Below are 17308 nucleotides of genomic sequence, written 5' to 3' on the forward strand. Positions count from 1 at the left end.
GTTCCTTCTCTGAACTGAGTATAACACAGCTCCCAAGAAAACAGCTCCCAAAATACTATTGCCACTAAAAGCAGTAACAACTTGAAAGCAAATAATTGTTTTCTCTTGAACCTTGAAACCCCAATTAAGAAACAAACTTTACACCTTTGACCCACGTACACTTTGTTACATCATGTAAATTTTGATTCGGATTATTGCTACATTGATTGCATTGTCAACGGAACCTAGCCTGTTTCTGTGAATGAATGCCGAAAAACAAAATAAAAACAGTGTAAACTACATGCCGTCCAATCTTTACTTTTCAAGCTTTACACACTGTAGTCTTGAAAATTTTCAGAGACAAAAATTCTCCGCTCGATTTGCTACATCCAGGGTTCACAGCAGAGACAGAATATGTACAAGACTTAGTTAGGTTGAGCGAGAGAGTCGTAGAGGTCACGTTCGATCCTGTTCGGGACGGGAACAACTATAATAACATCTTTTTTTTTTCTCATTATAAATATGAATACTTTAACAGTTTTAATTTATTTAATATAGGTAGCATGTCTTACTAGTGAGGTAACTGTTATAATCTTGTTTGAACACGAGTAGAGGATAAATCAATCATTAGGTTTTCGAGTTAGCCTTCAGCCTAGTTATGTCTATTTGTAGGACAGGAGAAGTGAAGGAAGAATTTGCAGTTTACAGTTTTGTTTAAGGGAAAACGAAAAGAAAATTATCTAATTCGGTTATGCCGGGTCCGACAGTCACAATTATCTTTTTTTTTTTGAAAAAGCAGATACGCTAAGTTCTTTGAAATGGGTTGGAAGTTCTTTCCAAAGATCTATTGCCTGAAAAGATATCGTCTGTTTTCCTTATTTGTCCTTATGCGTAGTTTGTGTAAATTTTGTGCAGATGCCTATCATGGCCGGTATTGTAACTATGTTAATGCACGAACTAAGAAGAGACTCAACACCTAGATCTTCTCGTGTATGAAGATAGTAAAGATTCTGAAAGGCAAAGCTTGTAGTTTTTACATCTCGAAGCTCGCACAAAATGTGAGATTTATCTAGATCATAGTTAGTCTATGTCTAGATCTTAAACCAAGGGTCTTGTGAACTAATATCTATCTTATAACCTTTTGTGAAATGTTGATCTCTAGGAAGAAATTTGCTACATAAAATTTCACCCCTCTCGTGGTTTCCGCTTGAATCAATAATTGACAAAGTTCTCTAGAGCGAGGCAAAAATATTTGCTGTATGCCTGTCGCCCTTAATCCTCTGTAATTTTTCTTTTCATTCACGCTTTCACAGAATAAAGTATTTTGGTCAGAGTTTTTTTAAGCTCATCTCTGTATGGTGGTGTTCTCATTAGTTATTGTAACTGGACTAAGTGGATTACAATTCAGGGAGTAATCGGGCGAGTAACTTCGAAATCGGACGAGCGCGCAGTGCAAGGCCGATTTGAAATTATGAGCACGATTACTCCCTAAATTATACGACACGAGGTCCAGTTACTAATTAATCCTATCTATAACAAATTTCGAGATCATTGAAAACTTCTCTTTTGAACGAGTAGAGTTTTCCATAAGTTGTAAAAACTGTAGGGAACATTAGAATTGACGTGCGAATAGCCTAGGTATTCAGTGACAGGAATCCAATTGCAAAAAGTAAAATTGGATACGCACGTAATCGCGATTCCTTGACAAATAGGCGCGCGGAGAACCAATCACGATCGAGAATTTTGTTATAGATACGGTAAAAGAATAAATTATGGTTTTCGGATACCCTGATAAGTTGCGTGCACAGTGGAGTCACTACGCAGGAAAGAGCGGTGTAAAGGCTTTGCTTTTTCTTGTTACCTGTCCACTACTCAAAGTTTTAACATTTGAGGAAAATAATGTTCATACTGTTAAAAATTAACGCGCCATAGAGACAGAGAAGTTAGATTTTTTCTGAGCTGCTCACATTTAATGAGTGTCATAATACACATCACACTCGGTCGTATGGACCGTTTTACGTTTAATTTCCTCAACTTACAACTGTTGTCAGACTTTCTTCTTCTCTTGTAAACGTCACTTTACATTTTAAAGAAGTGAAACTTTTAAGCGCACACGCACATATTCGGTGGACAGTTTCCCACGGCACAGTTGGACGTACACCATTGATCCATTCCAGTATTCCCTTCCCAGGCTCCTGTAGCCTTGCACGATCCAAAGGGGGGTGCATTGGTAGGGGGCTGGGTGTCGGGTGGGGGTGGAGCCGTGCTCACTGTTGGTACAGCAGTTGGATTGGGTCCTGTTCCTCCACCCAGTGCTTGTTTGACTGCATTTATCAGAGGGTACCTAAAACAACATGACAACAAGCTACAATTCACTTTACATGTCACATTGAGATGTATTGTCAGGATATACAATTATCCGTAGGAAAAAAAGATGGCGACTGTACATTAACCACAATACCTCGCGAACCGGCGCGGTGTTCTCACAGTTACTGCGCTCGCCTCCGCAGCAAGCGGTCCTGGTTCAAGCCCTGGTCGGGGACGATGTGTTGTGTTCTTGGGCAAGACACTTTACTCTCACAGTGCCTCTCTCCACCCAGGTGTACAAATGGGTACCGGCGAATTTAATGCTGGGAGTGACCCTGCGATGGACTAGCATCCCATCCAGGGGGGAGTAGAAATACTCCTAGTCGCTTTGTGTCACAGAAACCAAGCTAAGCTTCGGCCTGATGGGCCACTTGGCTCGTATACAGACTTTACCTTACACACCTCGCTAACCTAACACAGTCTATTTAGCACAAGCATGCTCGGTTTGAAGGTTTTAGAACTTTCCTGTACGTATTTAAGAACATTATCAACGTTTTCTTGAGCTATGACAGTATGGGTAAATGTACCAGTCGCCATGTTTTATCCCACGGAGGATTAGTCTTTATCGGGACAACCTATTGATACAAGAGAGGACGATCATCGTCCCTTGACTGGTAGCAGTTTTACCCATAAAACGGAAGGAGACAACCTATGAAAATAAATGTTTAAGTACCATTCCACTGCCAAGGGACACCCCATTCCGAGATGGAGTAAGGCTGCGATAAGGAGGTAAATCAAACAGATGCGACTTTCATTGTTTAGATTTCAGGATGTTATTTTCAGCATCTAAATAGGCCAATCACAGGCTTGAAGCACCTAGGTAAAGGTAAAGTCTGCATACGAGCCAAGTGGCTCGTCAGGCCAGAGCTTATCCCGGTTTCTGTAGCATGAAGCGATGGAATGCTAGTCCATCACAAAGTTACCGCCAAGAATTAAATTTGCCGGCACCCATTCGTTCAGCTGGGTGGAGAGAGGCACTGTGAGAGTAAAGTGTCTTGAAGCAGCTCGGGTCGATCTATCTAAATTGAGTCTGATCTCATGTAAGCGTTCCGTTGAAATTACTATCATTTATTACTTTACAAAACTTTACTTACTTTCCTTGGCCACAGAAAGAACCTTTAAAATCATCCAGATCCAGAGCCCAGAACATGGCACCAAGGAGATTTTTTCCTTTGATCAGAGTATTCACCTTCAATACCAAACTCGCCCTGTCGTCAAACCCCACCCACTGATCACCGACGTATCCATACGGGGCTCTCACTGCATTGTCCTGTACCACTGTCAGACCCATCTTACATATCTCGTAATAGGACAGGAACCCCCCTTCTCTAGTGTACTTCCCAGGGGTAGCCTTTCCTCCGGCTGGCGCTCCAAGTCCATTTTGGCTAGGGTTGGATAGTTTGAACGCTCGACCATACGTACCCAGTCCTAACGCAATTTTCTTGCAGGGCATACCCTAGTGAGGAAATGGTTTACGATCGTTACGTATACAGCTCATGCAAGTTCTGTGTTTCTATAGTGATGGGCAGCGTCTACAATACGCCGGAGGAACTTGAAAACGCAAGTTTATTTCTACGGTTAGGCCTACCGTCCACACTAATCCGTCACGAAAACGAAGCTTTTCGAAAACGCTCTTCAAACCGGAGGAATTTGAAAACGCCGGCTTTCGTTTTCGTGTGGACGGAAAACATTTTGAAAACGGAGCTTTTCGTAAACGATGACGTCACGATAATCACGTGATTTTCCTGCCCGAGTTTTCCTCAAACACAAATCCAAAATGACCAGTGATTGTCGCGTTTTTAACTTCCTCCGGCGTAGTTTGGACGGAAAACATTTGATGCGCTTTCAGAGTGAAAGCTCCGTTTTCAAATCCTTCGGCGTAGTGTGGTCAGGGCCTTAAAAGTACAACTGCTAGCTCGCTTACACGGTTTGTCTCTAAATGGGATTGTTTATAAACTGAGGGCAGACCAGCTAATATCAACTATATCTCTTACAAAGCAATACAATTATATTGAAGCGAACCCATGCTATTAACCTTATTGCTATGGTTACCTTATCCAGCCAATACTGCACAGCGTACGAGACCGTCAATGTATCCCCTGAGGGACCCTCTAGAGCAGTATGGTGTCCAGTTGTTGGGTCCCAGCTTCCATGAAGATCATAGGCCATCAAATTGATAAAATCAAGTATTCCCGCCAATTTACTGACTTCGTACGCTTTGTCAACTGTTCCCACGCCAGCGGCCACGGCTGCCGTCAGCAGGAGGCGCGGCTTTCCGCTTCCTGCAGACTCTTTCTTGAAAGCGGTCAATAACTCCTGGCAAAGGACCGTAAAGTGTTGTTTGTCCTCTGGTGGAGAGTTTCCACGGTTCCCGGGGTATTCCCAGTCCAGATCAAATCCATCGAAGTCATACTGTCTCAGTAAACTGAATAATCACGTGTTAGTGTGATTAATACAGTAGCTTTAAAGGCAAATTTCTCAGTTCTTACTTGTTAGTCATTTGCTAATAAAACAAAACAGTTAATGTTCGCGGGCATAAATATGTTTTGGGCGCGGCTCAGACTCATTTTAGCCCGAACCGCTGGCGAGGGTTAAAATGAGCTCTGAGAAAGGCCCAAAACGTATTTATGCTCAAGAACATAAATTATGTTACTATTATTATCACTTTTGAAAATAAAAACTGAAAAAATGACAACAACACAGTCTCTACAATTACGCGAGCGTTTACGAGTTGAATTGCTTTTATTTTCCCTCAATGAAAATACACAATACAGTGCACAGTCTTGCCATTTGAGTTTTCCAAATTGTAAAAGACATTAAAGGAAAGTTCGATGAAGCTTACTTGCCAAATTCACCATTTAAGCCCGCAAAATGCGCCACAATGCCCGACAAAGTGATAATAATGGAGATTAGAAATACAGAGTTTATGCTGCTCACCTGATAACAGAATCAGTGAAGACTTTCCGACTAGCTGCCGAGCTCACCATACGTGAAAATGGACTCACTGCGCCACTCTCGTGATTCCATCCGCCAATGGCCAGAAGTGTCTTCAACTCAGGGTTCTTTTGCTTGAGATTGTTAAACCGAACGTACATTTTATCGTCATTCCATTCGTACATGGCGATCTTGTTACTTGCGTCGATTTTGGCGAAGGAGTAGATGATGTGAGTACAGAGGAATGGGTCGAGATCTTCGGGGAAGAACTTTGCTCCCTCTGGTCGATATTGTGCCCAGTTGGTGTAGTAACAAACTCGGTAGTAGGCATCGCAGCTTGCCGACAGAGCCATCAAGGCTATCAGTAGAGTCAAGGCTTGCATGTTTATTGGACTACTACTTTCCGAGGATAAAAAAAGGAGACTATTAACAGCTAGGTGGAAAAACTGTAACCACGTTATTCAACTACGAATGATTGCGCCTGTTTGGGACCACTTTCGTTGTCAATTTCTAAACAGGAAATAATTACTACTGTTCCATCTTAGGATACTATCAGTATTACTCCATGTGTTATACAAGTTAAATTGCAAGCCATGAATATGGGCTATTCTACCAGTTGTTTTCGGTTCAAAACTAGAATGTGGTAGAAAGCTATCTATAAAAAAACAAGTGTAACGTTGCAAAATAATTTTTCAAACCCCTATACCCGGAGAAGAACTGGCTCAAACCCGACGCAAGCCACGTCCTAAAGAGCCTGTCATTAGTTCTCTACACACAAGATCAAACTGTTCTTGCTTGGTGTTCCTTCATCTAGCCTCCTTTGTAACTTTTTGTTTTTCTAGAAATCACACCTAAATCGATTTACTCTAGGCCAACCAAGGATGTTTCTCAAAGAATTGTGTTCTTTGATGTGACTTGATGTTCTCGGCTCAAAAAATATTCTCTGCTACGAAGAACGCAAGTATCATTGCCAACGGACAAAAGAAATCATTGAAAGAGTTACCTCAGTTGAGTTGAACAGCGCTGGTTAAGAGTGGAGACACCCTCAAAGTGTTCACTTGAAGCTACTGTGTCCTTTAACACTTCGAAAAGATTTCACAACACCTGTCTTCTCACGCACTTGTTGTGTTCCCAACTGCGCCAGAGCAGACACAGGCCAACAGAAGAAAGACGCAAGTCCAGCTGAGCTCTCAAATCTGAGCAAACTCGGCTTCTTTCCATTCCGATCTATTTGTTAGTATTGTGCCTGCCCTCTTGTCAAAGATGTACATACTGATGCCCCATCCACACTACGCCGGAGAAATTTGAAAACGGAGCTTTCACTCTGAAAACACATCAGATGTTTTCCGTCCACACCATACCGAAGGAATTTAAAACGCAACAAACATCGGTCATTTTGGGTTTGTGTTTGAAAAAAAACCCGGTCAGCGAAATCACATGATTATCGTGACGCTGTCGTTTTCGAAAAGATCCGTTTTCAAAATGTTTCCCGTCCAAAGCCGGCGTTTTGAAATTCCCCTCGTTGGAAGAGCGTTTTCGAAAAGCTCCGTTTTCGTGACAGATCAGTAGTGTGAACGGCAGGCCTAACCGGAGAAATGAAGCTGCGTTTTCAAATTTCTCCGGCGTAGTGAGGACGCTGACGGAGATCATGTCGCCGAAAACCGACTGAAATTCCAATTGGCGGTGTATTTGATAGACTAAATTCTACAAGAACACCAACATGGAATGAATATACTACAGACTTGTCTGTTGACATTGGAAACTGCTCTTTGTGGCAGTTTTCCTTCCCTGCCAAGCTCACGATGTCAATTCTCAATACTGATCGCCATAAATATCTGGTGGTTTATCAAAGCAATTTTCCCTAGTTGCTGATTTTCTTTTTTCGTTACCTCTCTGCTCGATATTTAGAACATTGTATTGATATTTGCATGGAGAAAATGATTGTTCATCTTTTAGTAATGACCAGATAACGTGCGCGTGAGATCTCTTTTAAGAAACGGTTCGTGTTTTAGCAAAGACAGAATCCTATGTTGAATGATGAACAGCACTATTCAAGAAGAAATTGAACCCCATTGGGTCTTTTATGCTTCAATCAAAATTTAATGCGCCCTCTAGTGTGTAGCCTGCAGGACTACCTTTTTCCAAGAGCGCGCGTCTTTAATACGCCGTCACGAGTTGGACACTCCCCAGTCTTTGTCTACTTCCAAAATCTAAATTTCACGAGTAATTCTGCCCGTCTACTCACCAAAAATACTCCTACACTGATTACTTTTTGGTTTTCACGTCAAGTTCTTTTCTCACTGAAGAAGATAGTTCTTTGCTCGTGCACTTGTTGTTTGCATAGCTGTGCCAACGCAGCAAACAGACAAACACGTCTGGCTTTGCTCTCTCATCTGTGCAAAAGCACAATTTCCTCGGAAGATGGCACTCTATTAAGGGCTCTTCAGTATAGTAGCTCGTCATTGCACTTTGGTGAACTAAAACGGACTGAAATAAAAGGAACCTCCGACTTTTCAAGTTCTAAGTGAAGCTCGTAAATTTGTCCGAAGTTTACACCAAGAATCACTCACTATCCAGTAGATGGCGGGATTTATACGGTGGAGAGAGTTACCCACCGTTTGAACTGGCCGCCTACCAAATATATGCTAACTCACTAGACAGAACATTGCGTTTGTGGACTTTAAGAACTGCAGTTTATCTTCTACCTAATTTCATCCCGTTAAACTACACAGCTAGCCTTTCACTCCAAAGATTAAAATCTAGTGGCCTTTCGGAAATAATAGGGAGTTTAAGCAAACCACAATAGCAACAGCAACGTCACCAAACAAAACATTTCTTTGCCGTTCTCTACAAAACAATGACGCGAAATGACCGAAATTTGCGTAGTCTGGAGAACGCGAACCTGTCTGGGAAGCTCTGACAATGATAGACAAACTAAATGAATCTAAATTTTTACGAGGTTCATAGGTTGAATATAAATGCATTCTTCAATTGACGTTGTCCTTGGCGCGGCCGTTGGGTACCTGGAAAAAATATCACCACGTGGACTCGCAGTAATACGTCAAAGGGATTTCTCTTTATTAACATCGAACAGTGTTTTAACAGAGGAGATACATTGTTCTCTAGAACAAAAAGTCATAAATAACCTAAAGTTTATCAGGAATACGTGTGAAAATATATTTACAGTTACGCAAGACGGAGACTTCAGAAGGGAAGTGTTTTGCTTCGCATCTCACAATTAAGTTCCTTGTCTGGTGTGAGAACTCTGCAAAAGAGGCTACATTTGAGAAACATACTAGAACAGAACTTTCATAGATCGATATTTACACTGTAACAAAGCTAAATTGCTTCGTTTGCGTCACATCTTATCGGGCCCATTCCGATCCGCCTTGAGATGAACGGTGGTCGGTCGACGAGAAACACAAAGGCGACATCAGTGCAAGGGAGTTTGGCTCAAGTTGAAGAATGATCAGAAACTCTAATGGACAAAAAAACAAAACCAAACGAAGAGTCGGCAAAGGGAAAGCCTCTTGTCACAGTAGAGAGTTGTAATAGACCTGCTCTGGGAAGAAAGTGTGTGAATTCTCGGCGAGATATCTGTAAACAGAAAAAAAAACAATAAATGAATTATTTTGAATTGGCTCGAGGATCCTCCGCGACGGAAGAACGCAAACAAACGAGCAGAGGCGAGCGGCGAAACCGCGGATTTTTGGGCAAAAGAGAGACTGCTCACAGTGCAAATTATCACTGATTTCCAGGTCTTATAATACGAATTTAAATTGCGAGGCTCTCTGATAATACTGTACTTTAAAGTAACTTTGTATCAATAATCTTATCCCATCTCTTCTCAACTTCTGTATTTAATTTCCCTCAACTTTTGTGTTGCAAAAAGTCGCGCGTTTTGTTTTTAAACCAAACAAGACAGCACAATAATGTTGTTAAACATGAAATAGTGACACAAGGGAAACGTTTGAAAACAAGAATCCACTGGATACACTGAGAACTGACAAGTTTGTTTCAGAAAGTATGGACAAATATGAGACAAAGACTTCTAGTCACCCACACAGGTGACCCCTGCTTTGTACATACTATTAAAATGGTTAATTTATATCTGGAAGAGCACTTACTTGAGGAAAGTATTAATCTGTTCCAGAAGCGCATATAGATTCTTTTCAGGCATGTCTGTTCTCGCTAGCAAACCGGGAAGTTTAACTATACAGGAAAATGGAGCAGTGTTACCAACGCAAAATCTCAGCTCTGCGTTTATTTACCTACATGTACTTCTCACTAAAGAAAGAAACTTAAAACGAAACACAGAAAGTCGAAAGTACTGATTTGTTCAAGGTTACAGCGAATCTCATCAGAAAATGTCATATGGCTAACTTTCCTCGCTTGACCGCCTGAAAAGTTTTAACACTGATCTCGCTTCCAATGCGTTCACCGCACGTTCACCGCACGTTCACCGCACTGCAGCCGCGAGAAAACGAAACATCGCGCCAAAGTGCTCAAGTCACTGTGAGGCGAAAGTGAAACGAATTTCAACTGGAAATAATTCCAACAATAATTTTAAGAGTTTGCGTCAAAATTAGCACACAAGAAACTGTGGTTCGGGAATGACAAACGGTGAAGTTTGCAGCCTTCTACAAAGAAGGTGTGGAGAAGTTCGGTTGTGCAACTTCGGAGTCTCCTTCGGAAGACATTAATCCATAGTAACTATGATTAACCTAAATACGTTGCTCGTTAGGGCGAATATTAAAAGAGAATTGTCATCTCATGGCTCGGTTGAGTTTATTTACAGGAGCAATCGATCAAGCTAGCAAGTTTGCAAGTCTATAAAAACATTCGACGCATTTTTCATTATCATTGCACACAATTACTGTTTTTGTATTCGTCTCGATTTTCAACATCGCGTGACAAACTGAAAGCGGTGCTTCAATTCTGCATATAAACAAGCAGGCGAACTTTTCACAAAGTCTTTATAGATTCACCCGGAATATAAACTGTACATAAAAGGATACTTGGCGCTTAACTCGGTAGATTAACATCTTTCATCTACTCCACACATCACCCCAAGAGGCTCAGAAGAAGAAAGCGAATTAAATTGCTCGCCTTGAATTTAGATAAACTATTTCACACAAGAACCGTCCGAAAAACTATCAGGGTCGAGTTCCTTTGGACGGAAAATGAGTCTCGTCCTGCTCTGGTTTGGTACCGACCAAGAGAAGTTTCACATTCAGAGCGGAGTGTATAATATTCAGTTGTCGAGTCACTAAAGCGTATTATTGGCAGGCGTCACTCGAGATTTGGTTGCGGAAAAAACCGCACTTTCAAATGCTGGGTCAAAGGTCCGCGGAAAAACTGCAAAAAATGTATGTGTAATTTTTTTTTTACGTCAACTGAGAGAATAACACACGGCTGGTAACGCAATGCAAGACAAATTTCTGAAAATCTGAGAAATTTTTTCCCGACTTTTCCAATAAACCGATAGTGACGGCGACTTTTCAAACAACATCTCCAAGAACTCATCGGCTTCACGCAGACCAGTGACTTCAGTGAAGACCATGAGGACCATGAGAAAATGTGGTCCTTTTTTTCACTGTCTGAGCATCATTTGTGAACGTTTGGAGGCAAATTTTGCTATTTTTATAATTACAACAAACGACGGTAGGCGGTATTAACGATTTCAGCATTTACCCAAACTTAATTTATATGCAAAAGTCTCGTTCTTTTCGTTCTCGACCCGATGGCGGTTCGTGTCCATGAAGTATGAGAAAAAAATGTGTGGAGTTGAGAAATCATGTCAGAGCTATAAGTAAATCTCAATCAGGTAACATGTAAAAATGCTATGATTTCTTACCGAATAATCTTAATAGATGTTCCGCTCCATAGATTTGAGAGGGCATCGTGTGTGTGAAGACACTCAGCGAGCTGGGAATTGGCGAAGTTGGAAAAGCACTCGCTGGTAAAGGAGCATCGGAAAGTTGTAACTGACTGTCTTCCATCTCCGCTGCTTTCTGTAAAGGAAATATAATGAACTTAGGGGAGGTGTCAGTCACGGACTAAACAATGTAGCATGCGCTCACTTTACGAAGTAATTATCAGAGAAAAATCTGGAGAAAACGCCTGTTTGCCATGTCTTCCCACGCCCATCTTTGAGCTTGCCATGCTTTCCTCAGATATTTAGCCTCCTTGGCAGAGACTCTTTAGGTTCCCGAGACATGTTAGGATCTAGTGTAAACTGCCGAAAATAAACCTGTGGGTCATCGATTTCTTCACAACAAGGCGTTTTCTTGGGACAATTTTAGTGGGAATTTATTACCATAATAATTATCTTCCAGATATTTGTTTTGTACAAACTCTACTTTTTTCGTGCTTAAAATTCGCATCCCGCCGGATCGATGCACTGTGAAAATTTTGGAAGATTTCACCTAAGAAAATCACAAATAAAGCCACAAAAACGGCAAAAAAAGCATTTGTTTGGGCATTTATAATTCAAGACTAAACGCCAAGATTTTAACAGAGATGATAGTAAAACATTATACGATCATTGCTCATCACATGTCATGGCCGGGTTTGAGAGGACTGGGTGTAAAAACGAACGCAAAAAAACAACATTCAAAACATTTCCATAGCGCTCGCGCGCCAAAGCGTAAACCTAGAAAGCAGCGCTTGATTGTAAACCGAGACACTAGAGCGTGCTCACAGGCTACCGGTAAGCTGACCCGTTTTACTGTAGTAGCATTGCATTCCGGGCTTGACGAGGTGGATGACACTGTTGCAGACTGGGAAGCTTCAAGATTAGCTGGTGGATTTCTAGGTGCACGGCGACGAAGCAGACGTTCTTGCTTGGCTGAAACAACAAAAGCGATCAGTCTAATTATATTTATTCACTTTCTTTTGATTACATGTTATTTTCAGAAGATATATTTGAAAAACTGACCTTACTAGCCACTCTTAGTCCAGTTCTGGTTCTCTCTGTCTGTCTGTCTGTCTGTCTGTCTGTCTGTCTCTGTCACGCAAAGCTCCACTCTCCAGCATTGCGTGACAGAGGAAGGGCCAGAACTGGACCCTAGGAGGAAAGGTCGGGGATGCTCGTCATCTCGTTTAGGGGTATAATTCAAGGATTCTGGTCTCACTTAGGGTGTTGATGACAAAACGCCACAATGTTTAGCTGTCGAAGAATCTTTTAGGGTGCACTTGAAGAAATTGTAATAAAAGAAATGCTCTTATTTCCCGTCTCTCGAGCCTGGTCTACTAGTGTGGGCTCCTTTCCTGAACAGTGGCTGGTAATCGAGCTTATTCCATTTAAATCAAAGAAAGCTTTGAGCCACCCCTAGACTTAGCGGTTTAATTGCACTCACCCTCTCCTTCCTTGGTTTCTGTTTGATTTGTGAACAAATTTGTAAACTCTTGCTTGATGGGCGAGCTCTCCGTGGATGAACTCACTACTCCATATTTATCCTCTCCTGATATTTTTCCATTCAACTCATCTTGATGTCCTTCTTTAGTTTCTGCTGGGTGTGGAGTGAGTTTCATGACCATCTGGTATTGTTCCCGTTCAAAGTTGTAGAGAAGCAATGTGGGAAGAGTGAAATCAAAATATATGCGAAGACCATCCATAACTTCCTTAATCAAGTTTGAGCTGTTGATCAAAAAATTGTGACATATTTACGGGACATAGAGAACAGACCACAGCCAGAATGATGTAAGAAAGCTGCATGTTTATAAAAACTGAGCCAAAGTATGGTGCTGAGTAACTTTTTTTCATCATTCACATGGAATACTGTTAGTACAGAAAAGCTTGGTTCCCCAGAGATGGGGGGTACTCTAGAAAGTTTTACATGGGGAAACACTGCCTCAAGGTCGAATCCCTTACCCCTATGTATGCCATTTTGACAGAAAACTTAAGGTACCTCTTTCCTATACTTTTTATTAAAAAAGGTAATCTTAAGAAAACCGAATTCCTTTTCTAAACCCTTGGAATGAATAATATTAGCAGAAAACATCAAGCATTACCAGAAGAGATGTTAACCAGAGAGTATTTCATATTTGGTTCATGTTCACCTTGGACATAAGTGACAGATTTTCCTAACATTCCATTTACCTCGACTTGTGAAATCCCCACCCTTTTATTTTCCTGAAGCCTGTAAAAGGTACTCCTGTAAGGCAGAGCCTCCCCAAATATGCCATTATCTGGAATACCCCCTCGCCCTCCCCAGGGTTGGTTCCCAGGCTAAAAAATATATTGTCCTCACTCCTTGCTGACTGCAAAGTCAAATAGTTTTGATTTTTACTTAGTTTGTAACCATGATCACCAAATAAAAATGGTTCCAGCTGAAATTAAACAAGTTCTCCCAACTTTTGCTATAAGAAATGCACAGAGACCCATAAGGAGAACTTATCTATTGATTATGGTTTGCACTGGAAGCATATCACCTTTTCAAGGTGATATGCTTCTGTTTATACATGTAGAGTTTATCAATTGAAAAGTTACTTACAACAAATTGTTTTACATTTGTCAAAACAATTATGAACACATGTGCATGCACATGTAGTAAAGGTATCTCTCAATCAGATTATCATTATTTTTTAATCTACCTCTGCTCAGGATAGAAGTCCTGATAATGCTGGAAATAATTATTTAGAACTTGAGCAACATTCGGTGTCCTAGGCAGCTGTACAAGCTAATGAAAAAAAATATTATCTAATGAGTAAACATTTTACTGTAATTATGACTTATAATTGTGGGAAATGCAGTGGCCTCATGGTTAGTGCGCTCGTCTCTGGATCGAGTGGTCCAGGTTTGAGCCCTGGCCGGGGACATTGTGTTGTGTTCTTTGGCAAGACCCTTTACTCTCACAGTGCCTCTCTCCACCCAGGTGTATAAATGGGTACCGGTGAACTTAATGCTGGGGGTAACCCTGCGATGGACTAACATCCCATCCAGGGGGGAGTAGAAATACTCCTAGTCGCTTCATGCTACAGAAGCCGGGATAAGCTCCGGCCTGATGGGGCACTTGGCTCGTACGCAGACTTTACCTTTACCTGACTTATAAAGTACAGTTCTCTTTATTTTAGGACTCTGACATTCTCAGGAGAAAAAAAGTAACTAACTTCAATAATTCTTAAGTGTTGTCAACATATTCAAATATTCCATGATGCTGAATTGAGACATTCAAGACAATGAGTCAGTCATAAATTATACCTATTGGATGAGTGTATTATTTTGTAGTCTGCTTTGTCATCTGAATGTAAAATCGAACATTCACTCGAATAAAACAAAAGAATGGTGTTATGACTACAAGTCCTCAGGTCTATCAATTAATATATCATTGTTACAGTTCTTGTTTGGCTGTTATGTTTGTAATTATTTAGTCACATATTAAATTGTACAGGGTTATGCTTGCCTTCTTTTTTCTTTTAATAAAATAGCAGTCATCTTCTAGTTTCAGCTTAAGCTGGCTTGGTATTTCAATTTCAACTTTAGGTAGCTCTGGGTTTTCGACCTCCAAAAGAAAGTAGAACAACATTTTAAGTAAACAAATACCGTGCCATCCAGTTAATGCTTGCTCAGTTTGCCTGCTTGTTTCAGTGTATTATTGCAATACAAGGACTCTTTTCACAATAAACTGCACTGAAATTTCACACTGTACATACCACTTCTGAAATAGATTTTGCTTCAGATTTGTTAATGCCATCAGAATCCTTACTCTCTGAACCTTGCGTCAACCTCCTTTTCTTTTTCACCCTTGATCTGCCATTAAATTACCGGTAAAAGTTAATTAATAATGATAATAGGACTGAGAGGAGTCCAATTATATTTTGCTGTGCAATCATACATACGGATAACAAAATTGGATGCCTGTGAAGTTAGAGTCTGATTTGTTTAATTTCGAGTGCACAACTATGGAAAGAATTGGACAACAAGAATTCCTGAACAACCAATTAATATTCATCTTAATTAATGAAAAACAATACATGAGTTTGTTTTTAACCAACCGAAGATACATGTATGAAAAAAATACTAAAGAAATCCATTCTAAGTATATCAATTATATATCTGTTTTAGAATTTATATTAAGCGCCTGAGACCGAATGGCATGTACCATGTTGAATTACATTGTACAGTGACATTTTAAGACACACACACCGTTTCATATTTTTGGGTTAAAACTGGGTCTGGCGATAGAGAATCAGATGCAAGAATTTTGTATAGTAATGCTTTGATGAAAAAAGTTACAAATTAAACAATATAAACAAGCTTCTATCTTGAGAAATGGAACCAAGATGCCAAAACATGTTATTAAAGTAACAAGCATTAAATTACCTGTGATTATTTTTGCAACTTACTTCAGTGCTTGCTCATGGAGTCTAGACATGAGTGATCTGTTGTTTTCTGAATCTTTCAGAACTTGATCTTCCACAACCCAGCGATCCCAGCTAAAAGATGGCAATAAAAGAAACTTGTTTCAGGAGTTTGTCATAACAATGAAATCATCTTTGAAATATGATGCTTACTGCCTAATATATGAAATTTTTGCTACTAATAAAAATTATGAAAAATATGCTTTGAAAATACTGGCTGAAATCCATAGTTTTACATTACATCTTTCAGACATCGTGCCTAATCAAGTGGCAATTGGCTGTGACATAAGGGTAATAATTATGAAGTATGACAAAGTTCTTTGTTGTATGTTTCTGTTCTATTTCTTGGACCAGGCACAAAACACTTGTTCACTTCTGACTGAGGAACTAACCAAGGAAAATGTTTCAGCTATGTAATTCATGCACTGTGTATGAGTGAAAAAGAAAAGATTTATACAAGGTCTTCCAACATAAAACTTTGAAGTTTCATAACCATTCACCATGGTTGAGGGATTACCAAATCTATTGACATCTTTTGTTTTGTTTTTTCAAATCTACTGGAAACTCTTCTTGAAGCCAAGCAAGGGTCAAGACCGTAAATAAGATTTAAAAAGTAAACAAACAAACAAACAGTACTGTATTGCCACACAATACCATACTTATTCCACACTTAGTGATTTGCTGAAGAGTTAGCTGATTGAGTCACAAACAAGTCACCAGCTCTTGGTGTCTGAGCACGTTACTTAAGATCATGAAGAAAACACAACAAGCATGCAAGTCAAGTACTACCTTCTGTTCCAACCATTGAAATGGATAAAATATTCTGGAACTCGTTTTCCTTTGTCATCTTTTGTGATGTCAACTTCCAGAACCTGTGGAAAGAAACATGACATCATAGAAACTCATCAATTTAACTCTAAAGGTAAACTATAAATCAAATTAGAACTCAATAGATTGTTTTTGCTACTGCACGTGCATACGAACTTGCGTTAACTTCAATTATAATTTTTTTTTATTGGGATACTTAATTTAAATAGCGAGATGTATTTTGGAACAATTGCCAAAGGTTCATCTATTGAAAAAAACACTTAAAGCTAATTTTTAAAAGAACCGTAGTAGTACTTGGCTCTCATTAGTGTAAATATGCTTGCGGCTCCACCGGGCTTCCGTTAATTACCACAAAGCGGATTAAAAACTAGCCAAACCGTTAAATGAGTTAACACCTCAGGCCCAACGGGACAATAAACAAATAACATTCACTAGTCCGATCGGTGAGCGCAAAACCACGGGTTGAGCACAAAACATGGTATATTTCTCCTGGTGTCTTCTGGAGTAGAAACCACGCACGCCGAACTGTCATGTCACACAAGCCCATGTCAATCACTCAATGTCAGAAAATCTTGGTCAATTCACTGACTAACATGAAAACCGTACGTTCTACAAAATTTACCTTCGACTCGTACAACACTCGGGCCTTGTTTGGATCTGGCTCATAGCAAAGAACCTTTTCTCCGACCACAAATTTGGGAACTGGATTACTTCTTGTCTCACGACCTGTCGCCATCTTTTGAGCTGTTTTGATATACGTCATATAGGGTGAAACGAAAGGTACTCCCAAATGATGCAACCGCTGATGATAATGATCGCAGGCAGAGCGCGCACC

At 40.3% G+C, this 17308-nt stretch overlaps 2 protein-coding genes across 4 annotated transcripts; both read right to left on the reverse strand.

Annotated features, from left to right (window-relative positions):
* Positions 1–1927: 1927 nt before the first annotated feature.
* On the reverse strand, positions 1928–10588 carry LOC110056440 (chitinase-3-like protein 1). 3 transcript variants are annotated; one of them, XM_020762920.2, is made up of 5 exons: positions 10299–10588; positions 5284–5638; positions 4399–4771; positions 3441–3802; positions 1928–2323 (listed from the first exon to the last, which is right to left on the reverse strand). In XM_020762920.2, the coding sequence occupies exons 2-5, from the start codon at positions 5631–5633 to the stop codon at positions 2083–2085; spliced, it is 1326 nt and encodes a 441-aa protein (XP_020618579.1). In that variant the 5' UTR covers positions 5634–5638; positions 10299–10588; the 3' UTR covers positions 1928–2082. The 3 variants fall into 3 exon arrangements, with proteins under 3 accessions (XP_020618579.1, XP_020618577.1, XP_020618578.1); XM_020762918.2 differs by lacking the exon at positions 10299–10588 and adding an exon at positions 6284–6756 and having other exon boundaries at positions 5284–5679; XM_020762919.2 differs by lacking the exon at positions 10299–10588 and adding an exon at positions 6284–6746 and having other exon boundaries at positions 5284–5676.
* On the reverse strand, positions 8338–17272 carry LOC110056439 (MSL complex subunit 3-like). The gene is made up of 11 exons (XM_020762917.2): positions 17096–17272; positions 16435–16517; positions 15631–15720; positions 14938–15034; positions 14688–14786; positions 13879–13964; positions 12642–12922; positions 12003–12130; positions 11138–11294; positions 9408–9492; positions 8338–8877 (listed from the first exon to the last, which is right to left on the reverse strand). The coding sequence occupies exons 1-11, from the start codon at positions 17234–17236 to the stop codon at positions 8814–8816; spliced, it is 1311 nt and encodes a 436-aa protein (XP_020618576.2). The 5' UTR covers positions 17237–17272; the 3' UTR covers positions 8338–8813.
* Between the last annotated feature and the right edge of the window lie 36 nt (positions 17273–17308).

This window comes from Orbicella faveolata, unplaced genomic scaffold (assembly GCF_042242905.1).
Source record: "Orbicella faveolata isolate gen_17 unplaced genomic scaffold, um_ofav_v1 contig_35, whole genome shotgun sequence".
NCBI classification, from domain to species: domain Eukaryota; kingdom Metazoa; phylum Cnidaria; class Anthozoa; order Scleractinia; family Merulinidae; genus Orbicella; species Orbicella faveolata.

Bases quoted from the DNA above. Each gene is read 5' to 3' on its own strand.
- LOC110056440 (XM_020762918.2), bottom strand. From the start codon at position 5,663: ATGCAAGCCTTGACTCTACTGATAGCCTTGATGGCTCTGTCGGCAAGC. The intron at 4,772-5,283 runs GTGAGCAGCATA...GTGATTATTCAG, and splicing joins TTCACTGATTCTGTTATCAG to TTTACTGAGACAGTATGACT. The intron at 3,803-4,398 runs GTAACCATAGCA...TTTCCTCACTAG, and splicing joins TGCAGTATTGGCTGGATAAG to GGTATGCCCTGCAAGAAAAT.
- LOC110056439 (XM_020762917.2), bottom strand. From the start codon at position 17,236: ATGACGTATATCAAAACAGCTCAAAAGATGGCGACAGGTCGTGAGACA. The intron at 16,518-17,095 runs GTAAATTTTGTA...TTCTTTCCACAG, and splicing joins GAGTGTTGTACGAGTCGAAG to GTTCTGGAAGTTGACATCAC. The intron at 15,721-16,434 runs GTAGTACTTGAC...GCCATCTTTTAG, and splicing joins TTCAATGGTTGGAACAGAAG to CTGGGATCGCTGGGTTGTGG.